Source organism: Oncorhynchus mykiss, chromosome 9 (genome assembly GCF_013265735.2).
Source record: "Oncorhynchus mykiss isolate Arlee chromosome 9, USDA_OmykA_1.1, whole genome shotgun sequence".
In the NCBI taxonomy this organism is placed as follows: domain Eukaryota; kingdom Metazoa; phylum Chordata; class Actinopteri; order Salmoniformes; family Salmonidae; genus Oncorhynchus; species Oncorhynchus mykiss.
In genome coordinates, this window is record NC_048573.1 from 57,946,146 (window position 1) to 57,961,443 (window position 15,298).

The window sequence follows — 15,298 nt, forward strand, 5'->3', positions numbered from 1 at the left end:
TCCTCGCCCCCTACTCTCTTCTCCTCGCCCCCTACTCTCTTCTCCTCGCCCCCTACTCTCTTTTCCTCGCCCCCTACTCTCTTCTCCTCGCCCCCTACTCTCTTTTCCTCGCCCCCTACTCTCTTCTCCTCGCCCCCTACTCTCTTCTCCTCGCACCCAAACTATCTTCTCCTCGCCCCCTACTCTCTTCTCCTCGCCCCCTACTCTCTTTTCCTCACCCCCTACTCTCTTTTCCTCACCCCCTACTCTCTTTTCCTCACCCCCTGCTCTCTTTTCCTCACCCCCTGCTCTCTTTTCCTCACCCCCTACTCTCTTTTCCTCGCCCCTACTCTCTTTTCCTCGCACCCTACTCTCTTTTCCTCACCCCCTACTCTCTTTTCCTCGCCCCTACTCTCTTTTCCTCACCCCCTACTCTCTTTTCCTCACCCCCTACTCTCTTTTCCTCGCCCCCTACTCTCTTTTCCTCGCCCCTACTCTCTTTTCCTCGCCCCCTACTCTCTTTTCCTTGCCCCTACTCTCTTTTCCTCGCCCCTACTCTCTTTTCCTCACCCCCTACTCTCTTTTCCTCGCCCCTACTCTCTTTTCCTCGCCCAACTCTCTTTTCCTCGCCCCTACTCTCTTTTCCTCGCCCCCTACTCTCTTTTCCTCGCCCCTACTCTCTTTTCCTCGCCCCCTACTCTCTTCTCCTCGCCCCCCTACTCTCTTTTCCTCACCCCTACTCTCTTTTCCTCGCCCCCTACTCTCTTTTCCTCGCCCCTACTCTCTTTTCCTCGCCCCCTACTCTCTTTTCCTCGCCCCTACTCTCTTTTCCTCACCCCTACTCTCTTTTCCTCGCCCCTTACTAACCTCCTCTCCCCGCACCCCTACTCTCTTTTCCTCGCTCCCTACTCTCTTTTCCTCGCCCCCTACTCTCTTTTCCTCGCCCCTACTCTCTTTTCCTCGCCCCTTACTAACCTCCTCTCCCCGCACCCCTACTCTCTTTTCCTCGCTCCCTACTCTCTTTTCCTCGCTCCCTACTCTCTTTTCCTCGCCCCCTACTCTCTTTTCCTCGCCCCTACTCTCTTTTCCTCGCCCCCTACTCTCTTTTCCTCGCCCCCTACTCTCTTTTCCTCGCCCCTACTCTCTTTTCCTCGCCCCCTACTCTCTTTTCCTCGCCCCTTACTAACCTCCTCTCCCCTACTCTCTTTTCCTCGCCCCCTACTCTCTTTTCCTCGCCCCCTACTCTCTTTTCCTCGCCCCCTACTCTCTTCTCCTCGCACCCCTATTCTCTTTTCCTCGCCCCTACTCTCTTTTCCTCACCCCCTGCTCTCTTTTCCTCGCCCCCTACTCTCTTTTCCTCACCCCCCTACTCTCTTTTCCTCACCCCCCTACTCTCTTTTCCTCGCCCCCTACTCTCTTTTCCTCGCCCCCTACTTTCTTCTCCTCGCACCCCTACTCTCTTTTCCTCGCCCCCTACTCTCTTTTCCTCGCCCCCTACTCTCTCTTCCTCACCCCCCCACTCTCCTCTCCCGCCCCCCTACTCTCTTCTCCTCGCACCCCTACTCTCTTTTCCTCGCCCCCTACTCTCTTGTCCTCGCCCCCTAATCTCTTTTCCTCGCCCCTACTCTCTTTTCCTCGCCCCTACTCTCTTTTCCTCGCCCCCTACTCTCTTTTCCTCGCCCCCTACTCTCTTTTCCTCGCCCCTACTCTCTTTTCCTCACCCCTACTCTCTTTTCCTCGCCCCCCTACTCTCTTTTCCTCGCCCCCTACTCTCTCTTCCTCGCCCCCCCACTCTCCTCTCCTTGCTCCCCTAACCTCCTCTCCCCGCCCCCCTACTCTCTTCTCCTCGCACCCCTACTCTCTTCTCCTCGCCCACCTTCCTTTCCTCACAGTTCCTACTTGTGCTAATAGCTGTCTGGTATTGTTTTGCTGTTTATGCGAAGCCCCTTGATGGACCATAGACTGTTCAAGCGGGTGAGTGCAGCCTCAGCAACTCAGTTCGTGCTTCTCTCTCTTCCCTGTCCACACTGTATGTCTCTGCCTCTCTCTATCTCTCTCTCTCTAACAATAGTTTTATCTGCTGGGTCGTTGTCTTCATCCACTCTTTCTATCTCCCCCTTTTTCCTCTATCTTTCGCTTTTCTCCATCCATCTCTCCCTTCCTCTCTCTCTCTCTCTCTCACTGTCTTCCTCCCCCTATCTTGTCCATCACTGTTGCTTGATGCCTGCTTGCATGAAGGCTGCCTACTGGAGCCACAGGTGGACTGACTGAGAAGCTCAAACTCAGATCAAATGTAACTTTACTCTTATTAAACTAACCTATGCTTATGAATGACTATGTCACCGTAACACTTAACAGGCACCTCTTTCTCCCCTCTGGAAATGATTTTATTTTCATTATTACATGTTTTGTTTTGTGTGGTTATGAAGATGCCTATTCACATCATGTTTACTATGTTGCATGACTGGTGACACCTCTATGGGCCTTGCTCTTTAAAATGTACCCCCAGGCATGCTATGGGACGGATGTTCTCTCTCAAACAGCTGCGCCCCACATGACACAGTAGAGGGGGTTATGACCCCCCTTGGGTTTTGTTTACTCAAAATGTCAAAGCTCCTCTAGGCATTTCATTGGGAGCTCTCACTAGTTCAGGGCTGCTTCAAATACACATGCATCATCACTGAAAATATTATAGAAATTCCTCATGGATACAAACTGTGTGTCTGTCTGACTACTCTTCCAGAAAGACTTTGGGCATATTGACAAAAATACCTATATGACAGTTCTCATCAGCCTCATCATCTGTATGAGTCACAGACACTGTAGTTCATCTTCTGAGACAATGGGGCCTTTTGAATGTATCCTTTTACATTTAAGTCATTTAGCAGACACTCATATCCATATAGTTTTTGCCTAAAGTTACCATCTGTTTTATGTAACCATACCATATGTAACATATCATACTAAATGGAGTGTCTCAGATTTACATACAGAATAATAGGAAATGCTCTGAGACCGGGTTGGGGTATGTTATACTGTAGAATATGGGTCACTGTGCTCCGAGAGCAGGTGAGGTAGATATAGTACTATAAAGATGTGATAGCATGCATGTTTGTCATGATCTGGGTTACAGTGATGTGATAGCACATGCGGGTCATAGTCAGACTAGCAGTACAACACAAACAATGGGAAGTCCCCTTTACCTCCAGGGAGTTAGAACAGCAGGAAGTGTACCAGTAATGGATTCACACCTCAGGGGAACAACATCTCAGACTGAGAGGAAGAGGAAATAGCACAGTGAAAAACACTAAACCTACATATACAGCACTGTGGGGGCTCACTACTAAGCTCAGTGATACCAGGTAAAGGACATTGGGGTTATATACAGTGGGGCAAAAAAGTATTTAGTCAGCCACCAATTGTGCAAGTTCTCCAACTTAAAAAGATGAGAGAGGCCTGTAATTTTCATCATAGGTACACTTCAACTATGACAGACAAAATGAGAAAAAAATCCAGAAAATCACATTGTAGGATTTTTAATGAATTTAATTGCAAATTTTGGTGGAAAATAAGTATTTGGTCACCTACAAACAAGCAAGATTTCTGGCTCTCACAGACCTGTAACTTCTTCTTTAAGAGGCTCCTCTGTCCTCCACTCGTTACCTGTATTAATGGCACCTGTTTGAACTTGTTATCAGCATAAAAGACACCTGTCCACAACCTCAAACAGTCACACTCCAAACTCCACTATGGCCAAGACCAAAGAGCTGTCAAAGGACACCAGAAACAAAATTGTAGACCTGCACCAGGCTGGGAAGACTGAATCTGCAACAGGTAAGCAGCTTGGTTTGAAGAAATCAACTGTGGGAGCAATTATTAGGAAATGGAAGACATACAAGACCACTGATAATCTCCCTCGATCTGGGGCTCCACGCAAGATCTCACCCCATGGGGTCAAAATGATCACAAGAACGGTGAGCAAAAATCCCAGAACCACACGGGGGGACCTAGTGAATGACCTGCAGAGAGCTGGGATCAAAGTAACAAAGCCTACCATCAGTAACACACTACGCCACCAGGGACTCAAATCCTGCAGTTCCAGACGTGTCCCCCTACTTAATCCAGTACATGTCCAGGCCCGTCTGAAGTTTGCTGGAAAGCAATTGGATGATCTAGAAGAAGATTGGGAGAATGTCATATGGTCAGATGAAACCAAAATATAACTTTTTGGTAAAAACTCAACTCGTCGTGTTTGGAGGACAAAGAATGCTGAGTTGCATCTAAAGAACACCATACCTACTGTGAAGCATGGGGGTGGAAACATCATGCTTTGGGGCTGTTTTTCTGCAAAGGGACCAGGACGACTGATCCGTGTAAAGGAAAGAATGAATGGGGCCATGTATCGTGAGATTTTAAGTGAAAACCTCCTTCCATCAGCAAGGGCATTGAAGATGAAATGTGGCTGGGTCTTTCAGCATGACAATGATCCCAAACACACCGCCCGGGCAACGAAGGAGTGGCTTTGTAAGAAGCGTTTCAAGGACTGGCATTTCAAAGACTGGCCTAGCCAGTCTCCAGATCTCAACCCCATAGAAAATGGAATGGGCCAAAATACCAGCAACAGTGTGTGAAAACCTTGTGAAGACGTTTGACCTAGAGAAAACGTTTGACCTCTGTCATTGCCAGCAAAGGGTATATAACAAAGTATTGAGATAAACTTTTGTTATTGACCAAATACTTATTTTCCACCATAATTTGCAAATAAATTCATAAAAAATCCTACAATGTGATTTTCTGGATTTTTTTTCTCATTTTGGCTGTCATAGTTGAAGTGTACCTATGATGAAAATTACAGGCCTCATCTTTTTGAGAGAACTTGCACAATTGGTGGCTGACTAAATACTTTTTCGCCCCACTGTGCATGTATAAACTCATGTCAAATGGACTGCATTGTCCACAAATTGTCCACTCATTGTCCACTCATCCTGTTTACCTACGAGGGAAAAAAGCTCTCTCAGAAGCAGTATAGAGACCGAAGGGAGTCAGAGAATATACACCAATCCCAGTGTTGTAGTCAGTAATACAATTACCACAGGGCAAGTGTCTATTAATTATGATATGGAACAGTAATTGGCTAGTGACTTACAGTCAGATCTATTGAGTCTATTGTACATGCTGGGGTATAATGTAGTGTTTGGCTCTGGCTCAGTTTGGACATGGTTCACAAGTGGAATGCCAAGGTAATGTCAGTTCCCAATACAAATGCAGTACAAGATTGGTTAGACTATTGTAGTCTTAATACATTTTCACCTCTTTCACAAATTAAATGCCTTCAATTTTCAATTGTGTTTGTAGTTCATAATTTAGTGATAGACACAATAATACATTCCACTGATGAAATTAATTGACACACAATTCTTGAGTAATATAGTCATTTATTTGGTGCATAGCAATATTCCAAATACAAACCAATTAGTAAATCTCTGCCTACCTTGAGGGTCTCTTTCAGCCCAGCAAATATTTGGTGGACTTGTCAAGGGACTCCTGTTTCCTCTCCTGAGATTAGTTTTGGAGAGTTTAATTATCAAGAGACCTTTTTTCAATCACATTATATTCTCATGAGTTTAAAAGTAAATCCAACTGCTTTAAGAACCATTCTCAAGTTTCAAAGTTAGTACTGAAGGAATGGGTTCAGTGAGCCATAAGACGTAGTGATTTAGCAGAATCATTTAGACTAGATGAGATCCAGTTTGATTGATCAATGTTTTCTTTCCAAATCAGCACCAGGTCCCGTTGACAAGGGCTATGTCGATCTTCATCTCTCTGTCTCTCTCGGGAAAGGTGTCCTATCTGTCTCTCTCTCTTTTGGGAAAGGTGTACTATCTGTTTCTCTCTCGAGAAAGGTGTCCTATCTGTCTCTCTCTCTTTTGGGAAAGGTGTACTATCTGTTTCTCTCTCGGGAAAGGTGTCCTATCTGTCTCTCTCTTTTGGGAAAGGTGTCCTATCTGTCTCTCTCTCGGGAGAGGTGTCCTATCTGTTTCTCTCTCGGGAAAGGTGTCCTACCTGTCTCTCTCGGGAAAAGTGTCCTATCTGTCTCTCTCTCGGGAAAGGTGTCCTATCTGTCTCTCTCTCTTGGGAAAGGTGTCCTATCTGTTTCTCTCTCTGGAAAGGTGTCCTATCTGTTTCTCTCTCGGGAAAGGTGTCCTATCTGTCTCTCTTGGGAAAGGTGTCCTATCTGTCTCTCTCTCGGGAAAGGTGTCCTATCTGTCTCTCTCTCGGGAAAGTTGTCCTATCTGTCTCTCTCTCGGGAAAGGTGTCCTATCTGTCTCTCTCTCGGGAAAGGTGTCATATCTGTCTCTCTCTCGGGAATGGTTTGAAACAGAGTACAGAATCATCCTGTGAGAAGTGATCTGTGTTGGCGGTCATAGACCCCTGTTTAAATGACTTCTGTCTCTCTGTCTGTGTTTCAGAGTGAACGAATTGAAAAGGGCCAAGGAACATGAAAACCTTCAGAAGAGCCCCCTCACAATGTGACATCACTCTCCTCCTGACTCTTCCTGTTTTCTTTGTCCCTTTATACCCAAAACATTTTTCAAGAGAAGAAGAAAAAAAAACAGTTCAGTGAAAACACTGCGATTATTATTACTACTACTACGACAGCGTGGCTGACTCTACTTCTACTTCTAACAACAGCATTTTTCACCTTTATCTTTTCCCTCTGACGTTGTTTATGTTGGAGAGTGTAGAATTAGAAACTAAGGGGAAGAAGCTGTGGGGGGCAGAACATTTGCTTCATGGCATTTTTTGCACTTTTTCATGGATTGTTTTGTCTTTTTGGGAGTATCGGAGTCTAGGTTTAAGACGGTAAAGGAAGAGGAATGCTGGACATGTCTGAAAAGGTCCCTGTGGATCAAAGGAAGAGGATAAGACGCCAAGGATGGAGGCAGATGCCGTCCAGAACACAAGGAAACATGACAGAAGCAGAAACACATTTGGGACTGGGCTGTAATTGTATTTCATATTTTTTTAAGTGACTGATTATTCCATTTGAAGAAGAAAAAAAATGTAACTTAATGAACCAAAAAATCTCAGTAATACATTGATCCATTTGCACACATACACTCCCTGTCGACAGTTAGATGAATACATTCAGTATGGTAACTAGTATGATAAATAGATCAAAATTACCCTTCCTGTTACGCTGTGCTCTACCCCGCCAGTCAGTCCAAAGGGGTGGGGTTACATATGAATGTAGGAGGGGTGTGAGCAGAAATGGGTGGGGCTTATTAAAACAATGGCTTTTTTTGTTATCTAGGTTTGGAGGGGTTATGTACTGTAAGGCAAGGGATAGGGGGATTCAATGGAATTACAATTCTTCTTCTTATTTTTTATATTATTGTTTTATTCTCTTTTCTATTCCTCTTTGCTTGAATCTGTTTTGTGCTCATGCCCATGACCGATTTACAACTGACTTGTCTCTTCAAAACTCTGTGTTGTCGATTTGATCAAATATGCATGCCTATGGGTGAAAATCTTCACCTGTGTGCTGGAGGTTAGGTCTGTATTCTCTGAATTTCAATGCTTTGCTTTTGTCTTCATGTTCAAATGCAACTGAGTGGCCCATGTACCAACCTATTCTCCCAAGAGTCATACCCTCTAGTTCCTGAGATTATACCTACATCCTCATCTTTCCTTTTTCTGTCGCCTTATTTCATTTGTTTCCTCGGTATTCTAAAAAGAAAAGAAAACTTGACTCTTTTGTGTTGTAATGATTACAGTCATGAAGGTTATTGTTGTTCTTTTTAAATGAACTTCAGGGCCTGTGAGGGCTTTTGAGGGGAAGATCACATACATTTTAAATGAACTTCAGGGCCTGTGAGGGCTTTTGAGGGGAAGATCACATACATTGCCTTGACGTCTTAGAGATTCTTTGAGGGGTCCCTAAGCTAGTCCCAAAAAAAGGGGTTAGACAAATCCATATTTTTGACAATTGAGCAGTTTCTGTATATAAAGAAGGCTGAAGGTAGGGAAAAACATTTACCCAAAGGGGATTGTATTTTAGAAATATATTATTTTATTCATTAAAAAGGGGTCAAAAACAGGTATGAGACAAAAACAGAATATTTGTATAGTTTTGTTTGAATGCCTAAGAAGTATGGTTGTATTGTTTGTATATAGTGTAAATACCTGGGACAAAAATGAGCTATGTGCATGAAAAACATGAACAAAGGTTAAAAAAAACTCAACAAAAGCAGTAGTGGCTATGCTCTGTAAAATGATTAAAAGTATTTCACTATAAGAGTATTTTATTTTATTTTGATTGTTCTTGGGATAAACATTTTGCGAAAGCATGACATTATTGCAAATGCTAAAAACTTTTAAAAAAGATAACGTATTTAGAGTTAGGAGAAATCTGCAAAATGATCTTAAGACAAGTATGTTTATGTTTACATTTTTGTTTTGGGCTACCAAGAATCTTTTGCCAATGGTGCCAAGTAATGTGAATGCTATATTGCTTAACAAGAGAATGAAGTTAATCTTAGCAGAACAGATAATCATACAATGAAATAGACACTAGCATTAAAGACCACACGGTCCCATCCCGACTCAATGAAATAGACACTAGCATTAAAGACCACAAGGTCCCATCCCGACTGGCAGAGGATCACAGATAGAGGTACACATTGTAGAGGGAGAAATATTTCTACAGCAACTTTTAAGTCTCTCATTTCTCTTCTGTTATCACATGTCAGAACAACCCAAGCTTTTTTGCCATCATCACCAAATACACAGGGATCACTGGTCAGTAACATTTTAAGTGCAAAAAAGCCTACTGTATGAGAAAGAGGGATTGCGTTGTTAGTGTGCATGTTTGTATGGATTGTCTTCATATAAAGATTGTAAATGGCAGCCTTGTCCATGTGAATCTCAGCCCTGTTGTTTTTATTTTTATAATTGAGGTTGATTTAACATTTGTTTAATAGGTAGCCTAGTGGTTAGTTCGTTGGGCCAGTAACCGAAAGGTTGCTAGATGGAATCCCCGAGCTGACAAGGTAAAAATCTGTTGTTCTGCCCCTGAATTTGTTCTTCACTGACTTGCCTAGTTAAATAAAGGTTAAATAAATAAAATATATATATTAAATCATAATTTATTTAATAGGACAACACACAGGTGATGAAATCATCGAGCTTTGATTATTAAATCATAATTTGTTTAATAGGACAATGCACAGGCGATGACATCATTGAGCGTTGATTATTAAATCATTGAGCGTTGATTATTATATCATTGAGCTTTGATTATTAAATCATTGAGCTTTGATTATTAAATCATTGATCTTTGATTATTAAATCATTGATCTTTGATTATTAAATCATTGAGCTTTGATTATTAAATCATTGATCTTTGATTATTAAATCATTGATCTTTGATTATTAAATCATTGAGCTTTGATTATTAAATCATTGAGCTTTGATTATTAAATCATTGAGCTTTCATTGAGCATTGATTATTAAATCATTGAGCTTTGGACCGAGTTTGGGAAACCCTGAAATAGACTAGATCAACGTATCAAACTGCTGACACAAGACAATACTTTTTGGGCTGGAGGCTTAACTTGACTAAGGCTGTCAGGGTCTGGACAGACCAGAATTATTCTTTGTCAGAATGTAATGTGGCCACAGTGAACGAGGTACATGTGTAGCGTCTCTCGGCTGGTATTCTTTGTAAAAGTAAATTGGTAATTTACTTACAGGAGGAACACTTGTTTAAACAATCTAAGGTGCTAAAAATAACACAATTAAACAGTGATGTATAGATTATAGTGAAACATATGACCTATTATGGATCAGCACAGCCAAGTCAATGAGCAAAAGTGAGGGATGTATAAACCTGTAAATGTGACAAGATGCACCAGTGGACCGACGTGTTTGAAAGATTATGACATGTGAGTGGTGGGAACAGAAACATTGATACCAGTTGATTTGATCTGTGAGTCCATGATATAGACTATACAGTAGTCTGCTGGTTTTTGCAGTTCTGCTGAAATATATTATATTCATATCAAAACAACCAGGTGGCATTCAAGTGATGACGTTCATTATTCAAACAAGGTGTGAATGCCATTGGACAATTATGTGTTGTTGTTTAACTTGCTGAATTTCGTCTCAGACCCTGTTATCTGTTCTGTTTTTAATGATTATATACTGCTGGGTTTATTTCTCTGTATGGTTGTGTTTATTTCACAGAGACTTGATATGTAAACCTATTTTCAGAGTGTTTATGTAGAAAGTGCCTAATCATATCCCGATTGATCGCACAAAGCCAATGTCAGGAAGCATGCGATGTACTGTACCTAAAGGAGAAAAACATGGCTTTGGAGAGAAAAAGATCACCTGAATCCATCATACCATATATCAATCCAAAAACCATCACTAAATTCAGTCCGGTGACAGTCTTCCCTTAACCAACTCAGTATCCCCACGCAATGCGTTCCGTCTTGTCAACATTCTCAGCCTTTTTATTTTCTATTGGAACTGCCTGTTGAAACCATGAGAATTCCATTCCATAACTTTTGTGGTTTTATTGCCTTGCATTCATCATTCAGATAGTGGTAAGAATGCCAGCTAATGCACTGCTGTGGCAATATGGGAAGGTTTTATTATGCTTGCATGGGTAAAATAGTTAACTGGGTGACTGAACTGCACCCAAAGCATGCTTATTTTTCTAAAATCGGTAGTCAGATAGACTTGTAAAAGACTTACTGTTCTGTAAAGCGAAGAACGTTTGTATGACGTGTCACAGAACTCTGAAAGATGGAGGGCAGTTGATTGGAAGGCAGAGAAGAATCCTAAAAATACAAACTATGATCAATCTGCAGTATTTACTGACCATGTTTCTTGGGGTAGCAGGAGGGAAAGTTTTTCTAGAAGCAAGTTTTTTTAAATTCATTTATTCATTTTTATTCATTTGGATCTAAAAATAGTGTGCTCCCAAACCAACAGTATACCGCAAGTATTTTACGAGGCAACAACACACAGACACACACACACACACGCAGGCGACAGTACATTGCACTGCACACATCCAGATATGTCAGGGCATAGTCAGTCTCACTTGTACACAGTTCAGCAGAGAGAGCTCATCATGTGTTATTTTCCTAGCCTGCTCCTAGTCCTAGAGAACCGCTCACCTCCCTTCTGTATTTTACTCAGGGTGCCAAAATGGGGAGGAGGAAGTGGAGCAGGACATTGATGGTGATTCAGTGTAGAGAGAGGACACACTATTGAAATAGTATACAGTGCTTTCTGGATAAAACAGGCAAATTACTACTGATCCTGGATGCATTATTGATATCCATTTCCTCTCAAGTAAGTAAGGTGAGCTGAGGAGAGACGTAATGGCACGATAACAGAACTAGGGGATCCAAGTAATTGTAGTATAGATAATTATAATTAGGACAAGTTCATCACAATTGACCGTATGGTCAATTGTTTCTGTCTTGGCTACAACTGACAAATTAATTTGTAGGCATTATGGGACACTAGGGCTTAAAGTCTTACGTAAATGCTTACCTTTCTTTTATAGACTATGCTTATGAGTCTAGTAACACTTTAACCTTTGACCTCCTCTGGCTTGATGGTTCTCATTAAAATAAGGACTTGCTGTGTGAATCTGTGGTTATGTCATAACATCACACACAGCTTCAAATAGTCTATAAAGCTATTCTCAGTTATACAACATTTCATCTCAGTTAAGATATGGATGATGACATGATGTAACATCTGAATGAGGTCTTCCTGAGACGTACGTTGGGGTAGTTGAAGATGAGGTCTTCCTGAGACGTACGTTGGGGTAGTTGAAGATGAGGTCTTCCTGAGACGTACGTTGGGGTAGTTGAAGATGAGGTCTTCCTGAGACGTACGTTGGGGTAGTTGAAGATGAGGTCTTCCTGAGACGTACGTTGGGGTAGTTGAAGATGACCAGATCTTATAGGGACGGTTTCAAAAAAAGCCCTTCAGTTATGGCCATCTTCTGGATGGTATGACAGGTTAGCTATAACAGGCACTTCATATGGATTTTATTACCTTCATTACACTCTGCTAATTGACCTGAGGGACTGGATGGTATTTCCTCCTCTTCCTTTGTCAATGCACTCAAACTACTGAAAGGTAGGCACATCAAGACAACACAGCAGAAACCATCTCACAACCTTTTCCACTTGTGGACACAGAGCAATAAGCATTATTTTGTGGAGACCTATAGACCTAGTGAAGATAAAGATGATTGGACACATGTAGTCGACGTACTCTTATGCAAATGCCAGTATTGCAAGACAAGCATTCAGTAGTTTATGGACAGCAATTATATGGCACCCTTTACCGAACTGCACGTTTTCATCAATTCCAAACCAAGAAGAAAAAAATGGCCCTGCTTTAATACAAAGTCGTGGGTCCTTGACACTTTGCATGTGAACTAGTGTTAGAGCTATTTTCCTCTCCTCTATAACTGTCTTCCTCTCGGTCTTTCCCTGTTATGTGACCCTCTCTTTCTCTCCTTCCCCTATTATTTCACCCACTCCTTATTTTCGCTTCCCCTATTGTGTTTTGCTTTCTCTCCTTTTTCTTCCCCCTCTTTCTTGTTTGTAAGTTTTATTTTTGTAATTGTGCATGTACAAGCGTCACTGACTCGATGGATATGTTTAAAAAAAAAGCTGCTGAAGCCATGCAAAACGTTTTGAAATGCCCTTAAAATATGGAAGATGTTTTCTGAATGCTTTATATTCTTTCTGCTGTAAAATAATAAAAAAAAATAAAAAATGAAGAAAACTCTAACAAAGTGTGATTTTGCCTCCTTGTTCTTCTACTGTATCATCCAGTGCATCAATGCCTGGACTATAGCCACATTTTGTTGTAATAACCCACAGCCAATCTGCTGCCTACCAGCTGCTCTATGTTAACGCTGTATAGGTTAAGTTCAAATTGTACAAATTGTACATGCACTGTTGTAAGTTTTTTACTTCTTTATTTATTTCACCTTTATTTAACCAGGTAGGCTAGTTGAGAACACCTTTATTTAACCAGGTAGGCTAGTTGAGAACACCTTTATTTAACCAGGTAGGCTAGTTGAGAACACCTTTATTTAACCAGGTAGGCTAGTTGAGAACACCTTTATTTAACCAGGTAGGCTAGTTGAGAACACCTTTATTTAACCAGGTAGGCTAGTTGAGAACACCTTTATTTAACCAGGTAGGCTAGTTGAGAACACCTTTATTTAACCAGGTAGGCTAGTTGAGAACACCTTTATTTAACCAGGTAGGCTAGTTGAGAACACCTTTATTTAACCAGGTAGGCTAGTTGAGAACACCTTTATTTAACCAGGTAGGCTAGTTGAGAACACCTTCATTTAACCAGGTAGGCTAGTTGAGAACACCTTCATTTAACCAGGTAGGCTAGTTGAGAACACCTTCATTTAACCAGGTAGGCTAGTTGAGAACAAGTTCTCACTTACAACTGGCCAAGATAAAGCAAAGCAGTGCGACACAAACAACAACACAGAGTTACACATGGAATATCCAAACATACAGTCAATAATACAGTAGAAAAGTCTATATACAATGTGTGCAAATGCAGTAGGACAAGGGAGCTAAGGCAATAAGTAGGCCATAGTGGCAAAATAATTGCAATATAGCAATTAAACACTGGAGTGATAGAGGTGCAAGCAGAGATACTGGGGTTCAAAGGAGCAAAATAAATAAATAATATAACAGTATGGGAATGAGGTAGTTGGATAGGCTATTTACAGATGAGCTATGCACAGGTGCAGTGAACTGTGAGCTGCTCTGGCAGCTGGTGCTTAAAGCTAGTGAGGGAGATATGAGTCTCCAGCTTCAGTGATTTTTGCAGTTCGTTCCAGTCATTGGCAGCAGAGAACTGGAAGGAAAGGCGGCAGATGGAGGAATTGGCTTTGGGGTTGACCAGTGAAATATACCTGCTGGGGCACGTGCTACGGGTGGGTGCTGCTATGGTGACCAGTGAACTGAGGTAAGGCAGGGCTTTACCTAGCAAAGACTTATAGATGACCTGGAGCCAGTGGGTTTGGCAACGAATATGAAGCGAGGGCCAGCCAACGATAGCATGCAGGTCGCAGTGGTGGGTAGTATATGGGGCTTTGGTGACAAAACGGATGGCACTGTGATAGACTGCATCCAATTTGCTGAGTAGAGTGTTGGAGGCTATTTTGTAATTGACATCGCCAAAGTCAATGATCGCCAGGATAGTCAGTTTTACGAAGGTATGTTTGGCAGCATGAGTGATGGATGCTTTGTTGCGAAATAGGAAGCCAATTTTAGATTCACTTTTGGATTGGACTTGCTTAATGTGAGTCTGGAAGGAGAGTTTACAGTCTAGCCAGACATCTAGGTATTTGTAGTTGTCCACATAAGTCAGAACCATCCAGAGTAGTGATGCTGGACGGGCGGGCACATGTGTGCAGCGATCGGTTGAAGAGCATGCATTTAGTTTTACTTGCATTTAATAGCAGTTGGAGGCCACGGAAGGAGAGTTGTATGGCATTGAAGCTCATCTGGAGGTTAGTTAACCTTTCTGATCTCCCCATCCCGGATCCGGGATCGTGAATACAGACTCAAGCTCATTACCATAACGCAACGTTAACTATTCATGAAAATCGCAAATGAAATGAAATAAATATGCCATCTCTCAAGCTTAGCCTTTTGTAAACAACACTGTCATCTCAGATTTTCAAAATATGCTTCTCAACCATAGGAAAACAATCATTTGTGTAAAAGTAGCTAGCTAGCGTAGCATTTAGCGTTAGCATTAGCGTTAGCATCCAGCACGCAACATTTCAACAAAAACATAAAAGCCTTCAAATAAAATCATTTACCTTTGAAGAACTTCTGATGTTTTCAATGAGGAGACTCTCGGTTAGATAGCAGATGCTCAGTTCTTCCAAAAAGATTCTTTGTGTATTAGAAATAGCTCCGTTTTGTACATCACATTTGGCTACCAAAAAAAAAACGAAAATTCAGTCCTCAAAACGCGAACTTTTTTCCAAATTAACTCAATAATATCGACTGAAAACATGGCAAACGTTGTTTAGAATCAATCCTCAAGGTGTTTTTCACATATCTCTTCGATGATATATCGTTCGTGGAAGTGTGCTTTCTCTCCTGAATCCCAGGAGAAAATGCCCACACCTGAAGATTACGCACAAATTTAGACAAAGGACACCGGGCGGACCCCTGGAAAATGTAGTCTCTTATGGCCAATCTTCCAATAATATGCCTACAAATACGTC

The 15,298-nt window shown here is 41.9% G+C and overlaps 1 protein-coding gene across 9 annotated transcripts in view; it reads left to right on the top strand.

The window, feature by feature from the left end:
* Nucleotides 1-12,817, top strand: part of LOC110532462 (calmodulin-binding transcription activator 1) — a 616,618-nt gene extending 603,801 nt beyond the window's left edge. For 5 of the 9 annotated variants that reach the window (XM_036988465.1, XM_036988468.1, XM_036988471.1 and 2 more), the window contains 2 exons: nucleotides 1,923-1,953; nucleotides 6,450-12,817. In XM_036988465.1, the coding sequence (XP_036844360.1) occupies nucleotides 1,923-1,953; nucleotides 6,450-6,482 (64 nt within the window). In that variant the 3' untranslated portion in view covers nucleotides 6,483-12,817. The remainder of the gene's footprint in view (nucleotides 1-1,922; nucleotides 1,954-6,449) is intronic. The other 4 variants (XM_036988466.1, XM_036988469.1, XR_005053299.1 and 1 more) reach the window with 3 other exon arrangements.
* The last annotated feature ends 2,481 nt before the right edge of the window (nucleotides 12,818-15,298 follow it).